This window comes from Salmo salar, chromosome 08, assembly GCF_965601325.2.
Source record: "Salmo salar chromosome 08, fSalSal1, whole genome shotgun sequence".
Classification (NCBI taxonomy): domain Eukaryota; kingdom Metazoa; phylum Chordata; class Actinopteri; order Salmoniformes; family Salmonidae; genus Salmo; species Salmo salar.
This window is the reverse complement of record NC_138298.1, coordinates 13,568,784-13,585,446: the sequence shown is the minus strand read 5'-3', so window position 1 is coordinate 13,585,446 and position 16,663 is coordinate 13,568,784. Positions and strand designations below refer to the sequence as shown.

At 40.5% G+C, this 16,663-nt stretch overlaps 1 protein-coding gene across 2 annotated transcripts; it reads right to left on the bottom strand.

The window, feature by feature from the left end:
• Positions 1-4,284: 4,284 nt before the first annotated feature.
• Positions 4,285-15,431, bottom strand: LOC106610014 (synaptopodin-2-like). 2 transcript variants are annotated; one of them, XM_082978386.1, is made up of 3 exons: positions 15,171-15,431; positions 9,324-11,476; positions 4,285-6,024 (listed from the first exon to the last, which is right to left on the bottom strand). In XM_082978386.1, the coding sequence occupies exons 2-3, from the start codon at positions 11,109-11,111 to the stop codon at positions 5,491-5,493; spliced, it is 2,322 nt and encodes a 773-aa protein (XP_082834512.1). In that variant the 5' UTR covers positions 11,112-11,476; positions 15,171-15,431; the 3' UTR covers positions 4,285-5,490. The 2 variants fall into 2 exon arrangements, with proteins under 2 accessions (XP_082834512.1, XP_082834513.1); XM_082978387.1 differs by having other exon boundaries at positions 15,184-15,429.
• Positions 15,432-16,663: the final 1,232 nt, after the last annotated feature.

The following is a 16,663-nucleotide window of genomic DNA, read 5'->3' as shown; positions in this document are numbered from 1 at the left end:
CTCCCAGCCACTGAAGCCAATCTGTTGGGGGGTGTCTCTGTGTCTGTTGTCAATGGAATGTAGCTTACATCAATAGGCTAAATTTAGCAGGCCAAACACTCCAAACCACTCACAAAGCAATGGGGACGTGGGGAGGCTATCAGAGAGAGAGAGAGATTGGGGCACCCGACCTGTGCCACCGGGCCCACACCGAGGGAGGGCTCTCCCCTCATGAGCACTTGTGTTTCCTGGAGCCTAGGAATGTCTAGGGAAGACATGAGTCTGGAAGTGGTGTTGGAGGGCCGGTTGGAGGCACTCTTTCCTCTGGTCTAAAAAAAATATGTACAGTACCAGGCAAAGGGGGTTTTCTTAATTTTTTCTATTTTCTACAGTGTAGAATAATAGTGAAGACATCAAAACTATGAAATAACACATGTGAAATCATGAAGTAACCAGAAAAGTGTTGAACAAATCAAAATATATTATATATTTTAGATTCTTTCGAAGTAGCCATTAGTAGCCAGTAGCCGTTCCCACATATGCTGAGCACTTGTTGGCTGCTTTTTCTTCACTCTGCGGTCCAACAAATCCCAAACCATCTCAATTGGGTTGAGGTTGGGTGATTGTGGAGGCCAGATCATCTGATGCAGCACTCCATCACTCTTCTTCTTGGTCAAATGGCCCTTACACAGCCTGGAGGTGTGTTTGGTCATTGTCCTGTTGAAAAACAAATGATTGTCCCAACCAGATGGGATAGTGTATCTCTGCAGAATGCTGTGATAGCCATGCTGGTTAAGTTTATTCTAAATAAATCACTGACAGTGTCACCAGCAAAACACCCCCACACCAAGCACACCCACACCATGCTTCACGGTAGCAACCATACATGTAGAGATCATCTGTTCACCTACTCTGCGTCTCACAAAGACACGGCGGTTGGAATCAAAAATCTCAAATTTGGACAGATTTCCACTGGTCTAATGTATACTGCTTGTGTTTATTGGCCCAAGCAAGTCTCTTTTTCTTATTGGCGTCTTTTAGTAGTGTTTTTTTTCTCTCAGCAATTTGACTATGAAGGCCTGATTCACTAAGTCTCCTCTGAACAGTTGATGTTGAGATGTGTCTGTTACTTGAACTCTGTGAAGCATTTATTTGGGCTGCAATCTGAGGCTGGTAACTCTAATGAGTATCCTCTGCAGCAGAGGTCTTCCCTTCCTGTGGCAGTCCTCTTGAGAGCCAGTTTCATCATAGCGTTTGATGGTTTTCGCGACTGAAATTTTCCGGATTGACTGACTTCCATGTTTTAAGGTAATGATGGACTGTCTTTTGTCTTTGCTTATTTGAGCTGTTCTTGCCATAATATGGACTTTGTCTTTTACCAAATAGGGCTATCTTCTGTATACCACCCCTACCTTGTCACAACACAACTGATTGAGAAGGAAAGAAATTCAACAAATTAACTTTTAACGAGGCACACCTGTTAATTGAGAGAATGCCAAGAGAGTGCAAAGCTGTCATCAAGGCAAAGAGTGGCTACTTTGAAGAATCTCAAATATAAATATATTTTGATTTGTTTAACACTTTTTTGGTTACTACATGATTCCATATGTTATTTAATGGTGCATTTGTCTTGAATGAGTAGGTGTGTCCAAACGTTTGACTGGTACTATATATTATTATGTTTTGTAACCTTTGTTGCATGTTATTTTGGCATTAATACGTGTCACATATGAGTTTACAAGCAATGTTCAAAGTTAATGAAGTCGTATACAAACATGGTTTCTTTTTTGCTTTCTTAAGTAAGGCAGCTCCAAAATACAGGTCTTTCTGTAAATATAATTGTAAGTGTTACAAAGTAATCATTAGCCTGCTATTCAGTGAAATGGGTGTGGGGTCCAAGTCTGGGTTTAAGGGTATCTTTCCCAATCTTAAAAGGATTAACATTCAACACCATGGGCCAGAAAAGGCTGAATACATTGACCATGCTGTCAATCCAGCATGACTTCTGCCGCATTCAAGACAATTGGAAACTCAGACTTGGAAAATAAGTTTTGAACGGTCATCCATTTCGGAATTCCAAGTTGGGAATTCGGGCCTCTTTCTAGAGCTCCGACCTGAAGATCACTTACATCATTATTCAACCAGTTTTTTTTCCCCGAGTTCCCAGTTGTCTTGAAAGCAACATAAATCCAGAGAATGCCTAAATTATCCCACAAGAACCGCTGCGCCACATCCCTGTTCAAGAAAGCACCGCAAAAATGACTTGTATGCTGCTGCATAAATTATGTAATATGCCAGGGAGATACTATGTATACTGTAGCTAAGAAAGTAATACTAAGTGTATGTTGTGAAGTAAGCTGTTAGTATCCCATGTGCCTCACCCTAATAATTTAGTCCCTTTCCCCTCATAACTTAGCCTACTATTCTGACTTGATGGTGCACATGTAGCCTATAGCCTGTTTTAGAGAAATGTAATCATTGAATATTGTAAGAGTTTTCATTGTCTGCTTATATAACCCCTTTATTTATCATACGGTTCTGACTTGGTGTACAGGGAGAATACTGTAAGAACAGACAATGTTCTGAATTCTGTCACTGTACATTTCAAAAGTGCTGAACAAATAGTTATATTGACTACGTCCATCCTAGCGCACTCATGAATGTCTTAATCAAAATTACGGATTGCCTCTTACGCGCTCATCATCCCCTTATGCCAGAGGCGGTTCTAGCTTATATGGTTCCCTGGGCGAACCCCCCCAACTTATTTTTAATACTGTATTGAAGCAACCAAGCAAACGACTTAGCAGGAGTAATGTTATAGAAATAACTGTATGTTCATGGGGCTTCTAAGATAAGTGCTGTCAAGATACTAAATAATTGATCTTCACAGTGCTGCCAAGAAACAAACTTACTGCTTGAATTGTCGAACTACTTCTGAAGTGACTGGTTCTTCTCATGTTATTCAATCTTAATACAAAGACTTGTTGTCAGCTATCGTGGGATTTGTGTCAATACATTTTAATATTAAAACATTCAGTGTAAAAATGAAACTACAAAATTACACTGAACAAAATATAAACGCAACATGTAAAGTGCTGGTTCCATGTTTCATGAGCTGAAATAAAAGATCCCAGAAATGTTCCGTACGTACAAAAATCATATTGATCTCAAATTTTGTGCAATAATTTGTTTACATCGCTGTTAGTGAGCATTTTATCCTTTGTCAAAATAATCAATCCACTTCACAGGTGTGGCATATCAAAAAGCTGATTAAACAACATGAGCATTACGCAGGTGCACCTTGTGCTGGAGACAATAAAAGGCCACTCTAAAATGTGCAGTTTTGTCACACAACACAATGCCACAGATGTCTCAAGTTTTGGGGGAGCGTGCAATTGGCATGCTGACTGCAGGAATGTCCACCAGAGCGGTTGCCAGAGAATTATATGTTCATTTCTCTACCATAAGCTGCCTCCAACGTTGGTCTTTCTGTCTGTAATAAAGCCCTTTTGTGGTGAAAAACTAATTCTGATTAATTAATTAGGCCCTAATCTATGGATTTCACGTGACTGGGCCTGGGAGGGCATAGGCCCACCCACTGGGGAGCCAGGCCCAGTCACGTGAAATCCATAGATTAGGGCCTAATTAATTAATTTAAAAAGACAAATTTCATTAAATGAACTGTGAATGAAAAATCTTTGAAATTGATGCGTTGCATTTATATTTTTTATCCCTATAGATTTAAAATGGTTGAGGTGTCATGGCTCTCTTCACACCTAAAAAGTGTATGATAGTGAGACTCAGTTTTTAGTTTTTTCTCATATTTAAAATTGTAACTTTCTCTTTTCGACATCATTTACACTGTGTAAAGTCCTTTTCACATTTTAGTATGAATCATCTACCACTGTTCATCTCCCACCAGTCGTCTCCCTATAGCTCAGTCTCTGATGTGATTATGTAACCCTCTCTTTGGTTACTAGTCCCTGGATGGACCTGTGGAGATGCTTTGTGACAGATGTCAAAGCAATAACCTGACATGTTAGCAAACACTTTAGCTGCAGTGGAGTGTAACCTTATAAAAGTACTCTCTCTACTAACTCTCCACATTCCACTCCATTTCTATACATGTATCTAATATATTCATATATGTGTTATTGGTATTCAGCAATTGTTTGTTTCTCAACGAATTCAGTATACCAAACATTTTGAATGGCTAAAAAAAAATGTCCAAAGTGTAAGAAACATTTCAGAAATCCTGCACATCTTACATACACGTTCATTAAATAAGACGTCAGAGGCACGGTGTACTCGACCATGTGAACGTTTTATTGGAAGAGTGCAATATTTATCTTCAGTGCTGCAGCAAATGAACAACACAATCAAGTGATAAAAGTTACAATATCTTCAACACATCCACAGTCCATATGAAAGTGTGACACATTTCATATGCCTTTCACAAAAGTGCCAAACCAATCACAGGAACTTCAACCTCTATTCAATGACGTGGTCTTGAATATAGTGTGTGCCTATGTTTTGCAAACTGACTGAATTATATGAATAAAAACGCTGTTCATTTTCTATATTTCAGCAATAAAATCAGACATTTGATTTATTATTTTAAGAAAATGTCCTTCATTTTCATAGTAACAGAAGGGATTGTCTGAACGTGAACATGAATATTGATTGTTTTCATCAGCATGTGCACTTGGTACTTGCTATCTAACCTGCTACACGTTCTATTGTGCATATTACACAAACCATCAAGGAACCCTAGCAATACATTTGAAAACTGATTTACTGTATTTCTATTTTAGATGTTACCGCTTACATCACATACTGTTACAGTACTCAATCAATTTTTCAATTTAGTTTTCATACTATGTGGAAAATAAAACATGTAACGCTGTGGATAGGCTTCAACACATCTAACTTTCCTTTCCCTGCCATCTGTCATTTTCTCACTCAATCACCTTCCACACTTCTTACTTTTAGAGGTAAATCAATGTAAAACACATGCAAATAAATAATAGGCCTATCATGTATCCATTTCTACAAATTCATAAAACTTGTTTTGAATTTGAACTTTTCTGGTACAGAACATCCAATGGAACATACATTAGAACATACTATAAATGTGTGTGAATGCACTTCACTGATCAGAATTATAGTAGAGATATGAGATAATAATTATTTGCCCCGGGACAGTACTTTTTTTTCAGAAATGAAAACCTTTAAAGCTAGAATCCATAGTGGTGAAACTGCCATGTCCGTTTGCAATATTACAACAACAAAATTGCTAAAAACAACTACAGTAACCCTGTTTTTGCGTTCATGACACTATACCCCTCTTAAAAAAAAGAAACACTACATTGATTCAATTGTTAATTATAATATGCTGGCCCTATTGTTTACATCTGTACAACCAATTACATTTTCTACGTTTGTTCTTACAAGTGCAGTGTTTTTTTGTTTTTGTTTTCTAGCTGAGGATGTACAAATGGCTGTGCGAGATTACCTTCTCATAGTTGTGCGTGGCAAGGTAGCGTAGAGGGACTGACACGGGTGGCCTGGGCCTCGACCCATATGTCCAACGGTAGCACTCACATATGACCACAGAGGCTGGGCCTGTCTGAAGGGAGGCCCGTAAACAGGGGCAGAGGTCAAGCTCATAGACCTAGTATGCATGGCTGGGGGTGGAGCATGATAGTAACCATCGCTGACACTGGGGGCGTCCAATGACACCTTGTGCTTCCGTTCGTCCAGAGGTTCCGGAAGAGATCGTCGGCTGGCGGCGGAGTTGACGTTAGTGGAGATGGACTGAGGGAAGTTCTGTAATCGGAAGGCATCGTCCACCAGACCCAGGGGGCTCTGGGAGGGAGCCTCCCAAGTGCTGGGGGGCTTGAGGGTGACTTTTTCCTGCCAGGAGGTCTGCCTCCTGAGAGATGGTTGGAACACAGGGGTGGTCACAGGGGACTTAGATGACTGTGAGGGCATGTAGGAGCACATCCGTCTGGGTAGGGACAGAGAGTAGCTTCTGCCACGGCCCTGGAAGAAAAGGACGTTGTACTTGATTGATGTGAATCTGCTAATATAAAGCATAGTGTGGGGCTCAGGGTCAAAATATAAAATACCAAAAGTAATGTAATGCACATGTATTCATGAGGCACTAAATACATGTGTTCATGACACTGTACCCCTCTGTTTCCAACCAACAGTAGTTCAATACATCTTGCTTTGGCCTTGATTACTTGAGCAGAAAGGAGAGAAGATTCCTCATCCTGTGCAGTAAGGTGATTCATTTTGCGGTCCAATAAAACACACACACACACACACACACACACAGTGTCAGAGGGCATTGCCTCCTGTGAAAGAGCAGGATATCCACTTTCAATCTCTTCATATGGACACAGGCAAATTCTACTCAACTGGGTGTTCATCACCATCCATTACCTTTCCCCATGATTATTGCTATTTTTTTCACAACATAGAAGTCATATCACTCTCATACAGTAGCATTGTGGCCTGGAGATGAATGCCTATAAATAATCACAGTAGTGAACAGGCCCTCAAACCTGATGATGCATTATCACTGCACATTTTGTTCAGTGTTCATGTTCCAAACATAGCTGGGTGACATAATGGGGTCGTTTCTCCTTAAAATAAACGAGTCCCCATGGCTCATTAAGACCAATGGCTGGGAAGAGAGTTTGTTTTCAGGACTTACCTTTGGCAGGGGTTGATCCTATCGGGTCTCTGCTTAGCAGAGCTAACTTTTCGAAAGGGATAGCATGTTTTAAAGATGGTGAGTCTGAGCTATATTTGGAAACGGGTGAGCCCTTTGCTCATAGCAGGTCTCCATACAAACTTTGGGTTTCAGCAAATACCTGTTTAGTGGACGTAACACATTGCCTTAACAAGTCATTGAAAACATAAACCTACAAAAGTGTCTTAAACAGGTGGAAAGTACTCAAATATAGTTTAATTTGCTGTAAAGTAGAAAATGTGAACTGAGGAAATCATTGTTTTTTCATGACTGTTTTTAACCAGATATTGCTTAAGGTACCGTGAATTGGCAACATTAACAAATACATAAGCAACATTAAAATAGAAGAGGTATTACAAATGAATAAAGAGAACAATATGAGTGTGTGGTACAATAAGTAAAGCGTGACGCATTCATAAAAGAAAACGTTGCAAGAGTCCATGCAGTGTTAACGAAATATGAAAACACACACAGGGAAAGGGAGATATTTAATTGCAAGATTGTGCAGAGTACGAGACGTGCGATATACAATGGAACACATAAAAGAGGAAAAATAAACGTAACAAAGGACAGAAAAGGTCAAATCAGCAATCTGATTGGAAATTAAAAAAATTATTATTTGTAACATATATATCAATTAACCTGAACATAAAACATGTTTGATTAAGTGTTAAAATGAATATGTTGATAAAAACCACTAAGTGACTGGCCATAATTGACAATAAAATACAAAATTCCACATTGTCAACAACACAAAGATGTAGTGGGGGCTTTAAAAACACAATTAGGAAAAGCTTTGAGCTGTATCACACTATTAAATCTAGTTTGGAATGAGACTGAAGGAATTGTAAGAGGTCTGCATCCAAATATAGTGCCTATTATTATTATTATTATTATATCTCTTCTAATCATAGTCATCATAAAAGTATGAACAAACCCCCCTGTTTTTATGTTAGGCACTATCATTGCTATTATTTTGCATACATTGCAAAGATCATTTTGACTAGCATCCAACCTAACCACTCTGTTTAACATTTCCTGTGGGTATAAACATTACTGTTGCAATAATGGTAATGTTGCATGTGGTCATGACACCACTGGTGAATACAGGCTGCCCTAAACATAAATTAATTTACACAAAAAAAAGGCGAGGCAAGGCACCATAGACAAACTAGAAATGTTTCCTCTTTTCAGCTCCACACACAACTGATCACAATTTCCTGAGAATACTCAACACGACGTATCCCTAGTGGGACCAAAACTTCAGCCATGGAGGGGACTTTTTTGTTGAATTCTTCCTCTTATGCCTAATGCGTATATAGCTTTCCCCTGCTAGTATCTGTATCTTCACTAATGATCTAGCGCTGCAGACAACAATATAGCAGCTACCTTGACTTGCTAAACTGTGTATCAATAATAGCTAGCAAAATTTGCTATCTAGCTTCATTGGCAAACACTACATTGGTATTAGCATTAGCCAACATTAGCTTAATTCACAGCTTCATTAACAACACCTACAATAGTCTCTCATTCTCAATAGTTTCTCATTCTGAAACACTCACACTCACTTACAGCCAGTCTCTAATTTCATTGTTTTACAAGCTATGAAGCAAACAGATAGCATTATGAAGTTGAAGTGGGGCGTTAACTCAAGCAAAAGAGGTAGATCTAGGCAGGGTGGCAGAGTGGCCAATTAATGATAACAACCATACGCAGTGATACCTACTGAAATGTTCTATCTGTATAAAATCACTGGTATAACACAGGTTGTTGGTCTGGAAAATTACTTCCATAAGACAAAGACAGAGGCATTTGTTTTCTCATGTTCATTTACTATAAATCTAAATGTTCTGCAATTTGTAAAAAAAAAATGTGTAAAGGTAGAGAGAGGAACATAATGAAAATGCATTCATTGGTTTCCCTTGTTGACCTGTCATGCATAATGTATATCCTTTAAATATTGAATTAATTGTTTCGTTTTATTGTTCAAAGTTGTCATGTAAAATGTTTAGTGATAGGTTTGCATACTACTGTATGTATAGTAGAAAGTAAGAAGATATAGGGTGACATTTTGACACCACAACAATGCAGAGATATTACCAAAAATAATTATATTATTTGAAATACTTGGCAGGACATATCTAATTTAATTTAAACCATTTTAAATAAATGTTGCTTTAGATATTGTAAGAAATAGTGTATAATCTCTGCATCTTCTGCAACATCGAAATGGGGCAGTGGGTTGGGACTAATGTTGCAGAACGACATGCCTCCACTGCTTGGTTGTTACCGCTTGCTTTTTGGCAGAAAATGTAGGCCGAGGAGCCATTTGAATGGTACCTCTAGAGAGGACATCAGCATCAAAGGGTATAGAAGACATAGATTCTGAGTTGACACTGAGAGATAGCTGATGGGGAGTGCTTGTGGGTATAGGGCAGTGGGTGCTTGGAGCTTGGGGAGCTTTTTTGGGGATATCATGCAGAGCAGGTGAAGCATTATGCTTCCAGTCCAGTTGCTTGCTAAACTGGAGTGGTTCACTTGACTGTGTAGATTGACAGCCGAAAGGGTATAGGACACTCACCAATCTAGTAGACTTAGCAAGAGCTATGGGCTTGCTTTGTTGGTTTGCTGGGGGAAGATCATGGGCAGGGTAAAGAGAAATGGCAAAGGCAGGTCTAGGGCTGACAACAGGGGCAGGTTTAGGGCTCAATTGTGGGTTTGACTCAGGGGTTGGGATGGGGGCCATTTTGAGGCTAGGGCTAAGGCCTTCAGCCTCAGTGCCTACGTTATATCTAAAGAGTGATGAGTCAAGCTGGTAAGGCTGATGTTTCAAGACATCTAGGGCATCCACGTGCTTGTGGGGTGGTGGTTTTGTTTTCGCCTTGGTCTTTGGCTTGATTTTTGGACTTGTTGAAGGGGGCTGCTTAGCTCCTGCAGGGGGATAGAACGGAGCTTGACGGGAATTGTATGACAAAGGAGGTGGGGCTCGGATGTTGGATGAGTATCTCCAAGCACCTGGAAGGGAGGTGGTGGGGGAAGGAGACTTTGCTTTGTTGGCCTGAACTGTTTCGGTATCCACCACATATTTCTCCATACGGGTCTTCCTCTTGGAAAAGAGTTCGGCACCTCTTCCCCTCAGAGTTGGACCATTTATGGCTGGACTAACATGGCCCTCAGAGATGTGACCCATTGGAGATGTAGATGGTGCCTTGGCTGCGTGGCTGTAAGAGATCCCTTGTTGGGGTGGGCAAGATGCTACCGAAGGATTTGGGGACTTATTCTTTGAGACTGTGGGTTGGCGAGGTGCCGTGTGAGTTGGGTTCGGGGCCTGAATACTCACTGGGGACCGCGATGGCTGTGGACTCCAGCTATTCATGTTTGGCTGAAGTTGAGAGGGTGATGTTGAGTTGACTGGTGCCCCGGTGTTCATGGGTGGCTGTGGTCGTGCCTGAGTTTGGGGTGGTTCACGGGGGTTCGCCATTTGCTGAGGCAAAAGCCAGTCTTGTTGTTTGAAGTATTGCTGAGGAGGAGCCCCCACTGGACTTGGGAAAGATGCTGGGATTGGACTCCTTGCCGGGTGAAGTAGCACATTTGAAGAACTCTCCTTCAGCCATGGTGGACAGGCTGGGTTGATGCTAGGCTTTGGGGCAACAGGTGGGGGATTCTTGTGCTTGACTGTTCGGGGTTGCATGAAGTTGCATGCCTCAGCACCAAGACTAAAGTAGTCTTCCTCTTCTCCTGACTCAATGTATGATCTTCTTTCCCCTCTGTTTTGAATATAGGCATTGGATGGTTGATCAGAGGATGCTCTATTAGCACCTCTTCTTTTTGAGTTTGGTAGGATGCCAGTCTTGATTGCTGGTACAGATATGCGTTCATCACGCGACGCTATGAACTCCCCAGTTGGGGACCAGACCTGTGGAACTGTGTGTATAGGGACTGATACCTTGAATTTGAGTTCATGATGCTTCACTGGACTAGTGACACCACTAAGAGGAGAAAATGGGATAGGCACTCTGTTTTGGGATCCCAAGAAGGGCTTCGCTGTTCTGTTGAGCACAAGAGGCTTTGGTATGGCACTAGATAGGTGGTTGGGCATTCTGTTCATCATGTGAGCACATTGTTGCACCTCCTGTTGGTTTTCTTTGCACTGCAGTTGTTGATTGCCATGAGCATGATTGGATTGCACGTAAGCTTCATCCATTTTGTAAGACTTGTGCAGTTCTGTGTCTTCAAGCTCTACAATACCTTCGCCTGGTAAGCCTTTGTGCCTCATTTCCTCGTGCTCTAAGGCAATCTCATCCATCCTCTGGCGGCGCTGCGCAAACATTGCCATGCCCTTGCCTCTTGTCTCTGGCAGTCGCTCCATCTTTTCCAGGTGCTGAAATATGTTGGCTATTCCAAGGTTCTCCTAGTTTAAATTGACGTCTCGTTCTTGTACATTCATTGAGTAGTCTTCTTCAAGTTCTGAATAATCATTAGTGGTCAAAGTAAACCTGACCGTTTTGCCGTCTTCACTTTCTATGTCTTCGTCGCTTTTGTCGTCAAACTGGTGCTGACCTGTCCCGTAGCTGACAAGTGTATACTTCTTAACCCTTTGCCGCCGCTTCTTGAACATCAACACCCCTCTGTTTCTGGGATTTGGTGCATCGGTCAACAGCAAAGCAATGCTTTTACATTTAGACTTGGCTTCCTTCACCTGCCTGTCTGACTGGCTCTTGCTCTGTCTGGACCCTAGAAGGGAGATATGAGGAGAGAGGACAGAGATAAAAAGAGAGAGAGATTTTATCAATGCAGTTGTGACGGTCGTCAAAAGGAGTAGACCAAGGTGCAGCATGGAAAGTGCTCATATTTATATTTATTGAAACTCAGAACACTCAAACAAAATAACAAACCAAGGAAAAACGAACGTCACGTTCTGCAGGCTAACTGAGCTGTACAAAAACAAGATCCCACACTGAAGGAGGGAAAAAGGGCTGACTAAGTATGATTCCCAATCAGAGACAATGATGGACAGCTGCCTTTGATTAGGAACCATACTCGGCTAAACACAAAGAAATAGAAAACATAGAATGGCATAGAATGCCCACCCCACATCACACCCTGACCTAACCCAAAAAAGAGAAAATAAACGGCAATCTAAGGTCAGGGCGTGACAGCAGCAAATTACATAAATTATAGTTTTTTGCTACCTCAGAATGATGCATATGTAATGTGAGGAGGTATCACATAAAGTACCCCACAAAAAGGACATTACAATAGTACTGTCTACCCATTTCAAATGATCTGTGTCCTGAGAATGTCATCAACCGATTACTTTTAGGTTGTAGCTTTCTCAATTGCCAGTTACAGTGCATTCGGAATGTATTCAGACCCCTTCACTTTTTCCACATTTTGTTACGTTACAGCCTTACTCACACAACACCCCATAACGACAATCTCCCCTGATTGTTCAGTTCGGCTATGCGGCCAGCTCTAGGAAGAGTCTTTGTGGTTCCAAACTTCTTCCATTTAAGAATGATGGAGGTCACTGTTGTCTTGGGGACCTTCAATGCTGCAGACATTTTTTGGTACCCTTCCCCCAATCTGTTCCTCGTCACATTCCTGTCTCGGAGCTCTACGGACAATTCTTTCGACATCATGTCTTGATTTTTGCTCTGACATGCACTGTCAAACTTACCTTAAACCTTATATAGACAGGTGTGTGCCTTTCCAAATCATGTCCAATCAATTGAATTTACCACTGTTGGACTCAAATCAAGTTGTAGAAACATCTCAAGGATGATCAATGGAAACAGCAAAGGGTCTGAATACTTATGTAAATAAGGTATTTCTGTTTTTTATTTTTAATACATTTGCAAAAATGTCTAAAAACCTGTTTTCGCTTTGTCATTATGGGGGATTGTGGGTAGATGAGGAAAAACATTAATTTAATAAATTTTATAATAAGTCTGTTATGTAACAAAGTGAAGGGGTCTGAATACTTTCCGAATACATTGTACATGGGTTTAGCTGCAGAATATAATGGATATTGAATAGAAATATCTATTCAATGTCAAATGGTTGATCATTTGACATTGTTCAACTTAGTTGCTTCTGACTTGTTGATCACAGCACCTATGGTAAATCTAGCCTTTTTTTTGTCTTGAATTGAGTTGAATTAGTATGGTTCACATATCATCCTTTGCCCTTCTGCAAAACAGTTAGTGTTTATGAATATCATGCTAATATCATGACAGCCTACATGATTCATGAGGAAAGGAATTTATCATGTACAGTGCCTTAGTTTACTACATTATAAATAGAAGGCTTGGAGACAGACAACTTTGGAAGTCACTTTCCAAACAACGAGCTCCATCATTTCATTATGTATTACAAATCATTCCAACATTAATGGCCAATATTTTAGAATAACCTTTTTCTTCATAATATTTAGACTTAACTCCAAAATAAAGGAACAACTAGAGAGCCAGAGATTTGAAGTTAAAATTCCAGACCTATTTATTATCTTGTCACGATGGCTCCTGACAAATGGCTCGTATTGTATTATAGCAAACACTTCAATTTACTTGAAGCTTCCACCCTAAGGTCTACAGAACACTGAGGTCTATTGACATGATGGATGTCATGTAAACTGACTGCACAGTTTAAGAAAAACCCATTATAGCTACCTAGCCAATTACTTGTGGCTTATATAAAGACCCTGTGCAATCTAATAATACGTTTAAATAGTTATATTATAAGTAGAAAACGAATACAAATAATAGAAATATGATACTTTTTAAGTTCAATTTTAGTCAGTTGACATTTTGAATTTATTTTATTTTATCCGAAGAGCTATAAAGTTTTTATAGTGCACACATTATACCAGACCTTTTATATTTTTGCCGACAAATATATCCAATTTACATATTAGGATTTGCAACATTAGACAACAGACACAACCTGTTAACTTTCATCTTTACATTAAAATAATACGTTACTTGCTATACTCCTACATTGTCGCTAAATTAATACTTTAAATGTTAAAAGGGATGTTCAGTATTATACTATACAGTAACTAAAAATCTATGGAAGTAATGGGAGAATGCATGCAGTGCCTGTTAAAATGTTCACGGCCAAATCAACTTTAATCAACTTAGTTATTTGGTTTAAAGTTACTTAAAGGTGATCCAGTTTTTTTAACATGAACCACATGCCCCCATCACTCCCATTGTTTTCAGCTAGCGGTGGCTAAAGGTAGCTGAAGTTTAAAGAAAACCGAACCATGGATTCATGTTTTTTTCCTGGGCTATAGACTACTTTCAGGATGAGGAACCATCTAACATTACATTTTAAAATACTTAACTTCTCCTTTAACTCTTCAAATAAGTTACTGTTAAATGTCTTGAAGCACCAATTTATGTTCGGTCAATCTGATTTATCCATGTTTTTCTGTTATTGTCCATCTGCCAGTGTTGTAGACTGAATGAACTCAAATGATTTATTGCATTTGATATAGTTGAGACTTTACTTGGAGGATTACACTAAAAAAGAATAACAATGTATAAACACATAATGACACTTTATGTTAATTTAAAATAATATTTATCAAAACATCTGACCCCATTTAAAAAGTCAAATTTAATAATAAATATAGAGTTTGCATGGTCTTTGCAACAAACTGTTTGCTTTGTGCATATAACATACACTGACAGCAAATCCAATGAGGGTAAACATTCACCAAAGTCGAACAGCTACTTTTAATATGCTTTAATTTCAGTATCGCCTGGACCTGCAGGCTCTGCAACTGTGGACTTTTATTTTTAGGTCCACATTGCAAGATGCAATAAAAGCACTAGTCTCATTTTAGAGCTAACTTAGGGGGGGTCTCTGAGGCAAGAAAAGCGAGGAGCTAACTTAACATTACACAGTCAAGGCTAATGGTTTGAAAAGGGATCGGGTGTCAAGCCAGGATGACACATGGTGGTGTCCGTCAAATTAACTTCTGCCAGTCTCAGAGGCATGGATGGTCGTATTTTATTATGATCCACTCAGACTATTAAATGCACAGGAGAGTCAGCCTGTATGCCCACTTCCAATAAGCACACATCCCAGCAGTCATGCCCTTTAGTCCAAATTCAAACATTGCATCATTATCTATTTTGCTTTATAAACGTCACTGTACTTTGTAGCAGCAATAACAGTAGTTCCTTTACAATACAAATAACATGATTTAAGTGACAACAAGCCAATTATATTTTGACATGCCTTTTCTTTTCAAATTATTGTATTAAAATAACATTTCGAACATTGTTTTATTTCATTATAAGCCGAATGCAACACAGAGAAAATTACCACATAGTTTTGAGTTGCACAGATTTACATTGGTACTCGATCTACAGTAAATGAATGAGGGGGTGGAGGGAGGAGGAGGGTGGCTACTTACGTGCGTGCCTCACCCTGTGTCTGCTGGGACTGGGGAGATCTCTCTCAGACGCAGAGTCCCACTCCTCTGCCTGCTCAGCACCCTGCTCTGAAATTCCAAAGGAAAGATAAGCAGGAGGTGTTTTGCTGTGCCCTCCTTCCTCCGAAGACTCAACACTCCCATTCTCCCTGGCCCCGGTCCCAGAGCCCAGCCTCCTGCCGTCCCCCCTGGGTTTCCCATGGGTAAGAGTTAGGGTCATCTCACTCCGGCCAACGGAGGAAGAGGAGGTGGACCGTTGCCTTGATATTTGACACAAGTTGGGGTTCGGGGGCGGGGGCTTGTGGGGTCTTTGGGGGAGTCGGTGAAGGGGGTAGGATTGAGTAGGATTCGGCATCGGAGACCCCGGATTCCCCAGGGTAGACGCTACATGGCACCTGTGATAAAGTGTCTATCTCTTAGCTTCTGCTGGGGCTCAGTCCCCTGACCGGGCTACATTCTTCTGGGCTGTAGTCGGAGGGTGGTCTCTGATGTTCCACCATGGCTTTCTTGGTGTACGGTTCAGGGGACTCTACAGAATGGGGGGACTCAGTCTGTCTAATTTGGGTGTGCTGGAGATCTATGGGGAGCTCTGTATCACTCTTCCTTTCTTCATAGTAGGATCCATCCCGGGACTCTGAGATGTAAAGGTCGTCAGAGGAGTGGCAGTACTCAGAGACTGACCAAGCGTACATGACAATGATCTCCTTGTCCTCTGTTTCTGACTCCATGTCTTGCATGTTACAGACACAGATAGGGTCCTGGAAGTGACAAATGCAACATTTAGAACAAGACAGGAGACGAGAGAGCATGATAAATAAGAAGAAAGGGACCTTCCACTAAGAAATTGATCATGTACACATTATGAAGTATTCAGTATCAATGTCAACAAAATCACCTTGCAGCTGTAAACACAAAGCAGCAAAGCAATGTGATACAATTTGAACACGCACACAGACACATGCACACACGCGCATGCATCCACGTACATGAGCATGCATGCACGTACATGCACACACGCACATAACACACACACACACACACATCATCCTCATTGTCAATTCTGATTAGAGAGCAGTGCCTGTATTTCTTTAACTATCTGAAGCAGTCAAGTTAATATTTTATGTTTCAATTCAATTTGGTGATAATCAGGTAGCTAATGACACCAAATAACAACAACTACAGTTATAACTTGCGCAGCCGGTTTAGCCACATATTTCACAAGGAATTGAGTTTGCAATCCAGCTACTGTGCGATCAATGCATTCCTTATCCCCAATAGGAAGTCGCAGTGGCTTGCGTTAGCAATTTCTTCTGCACTGGCACCACTCTAAATGGAATGGTATGCAATATCACACGGGAAACAGCATTCACATTCAAGGCTGTTTTCCAAGCTATGATTTATACAAAGAGAGTTTTTTCCCCTCCTCTATACAAACATATCACTTGGCTCTGCGGATCTGGAGTGCTGGCATTTCC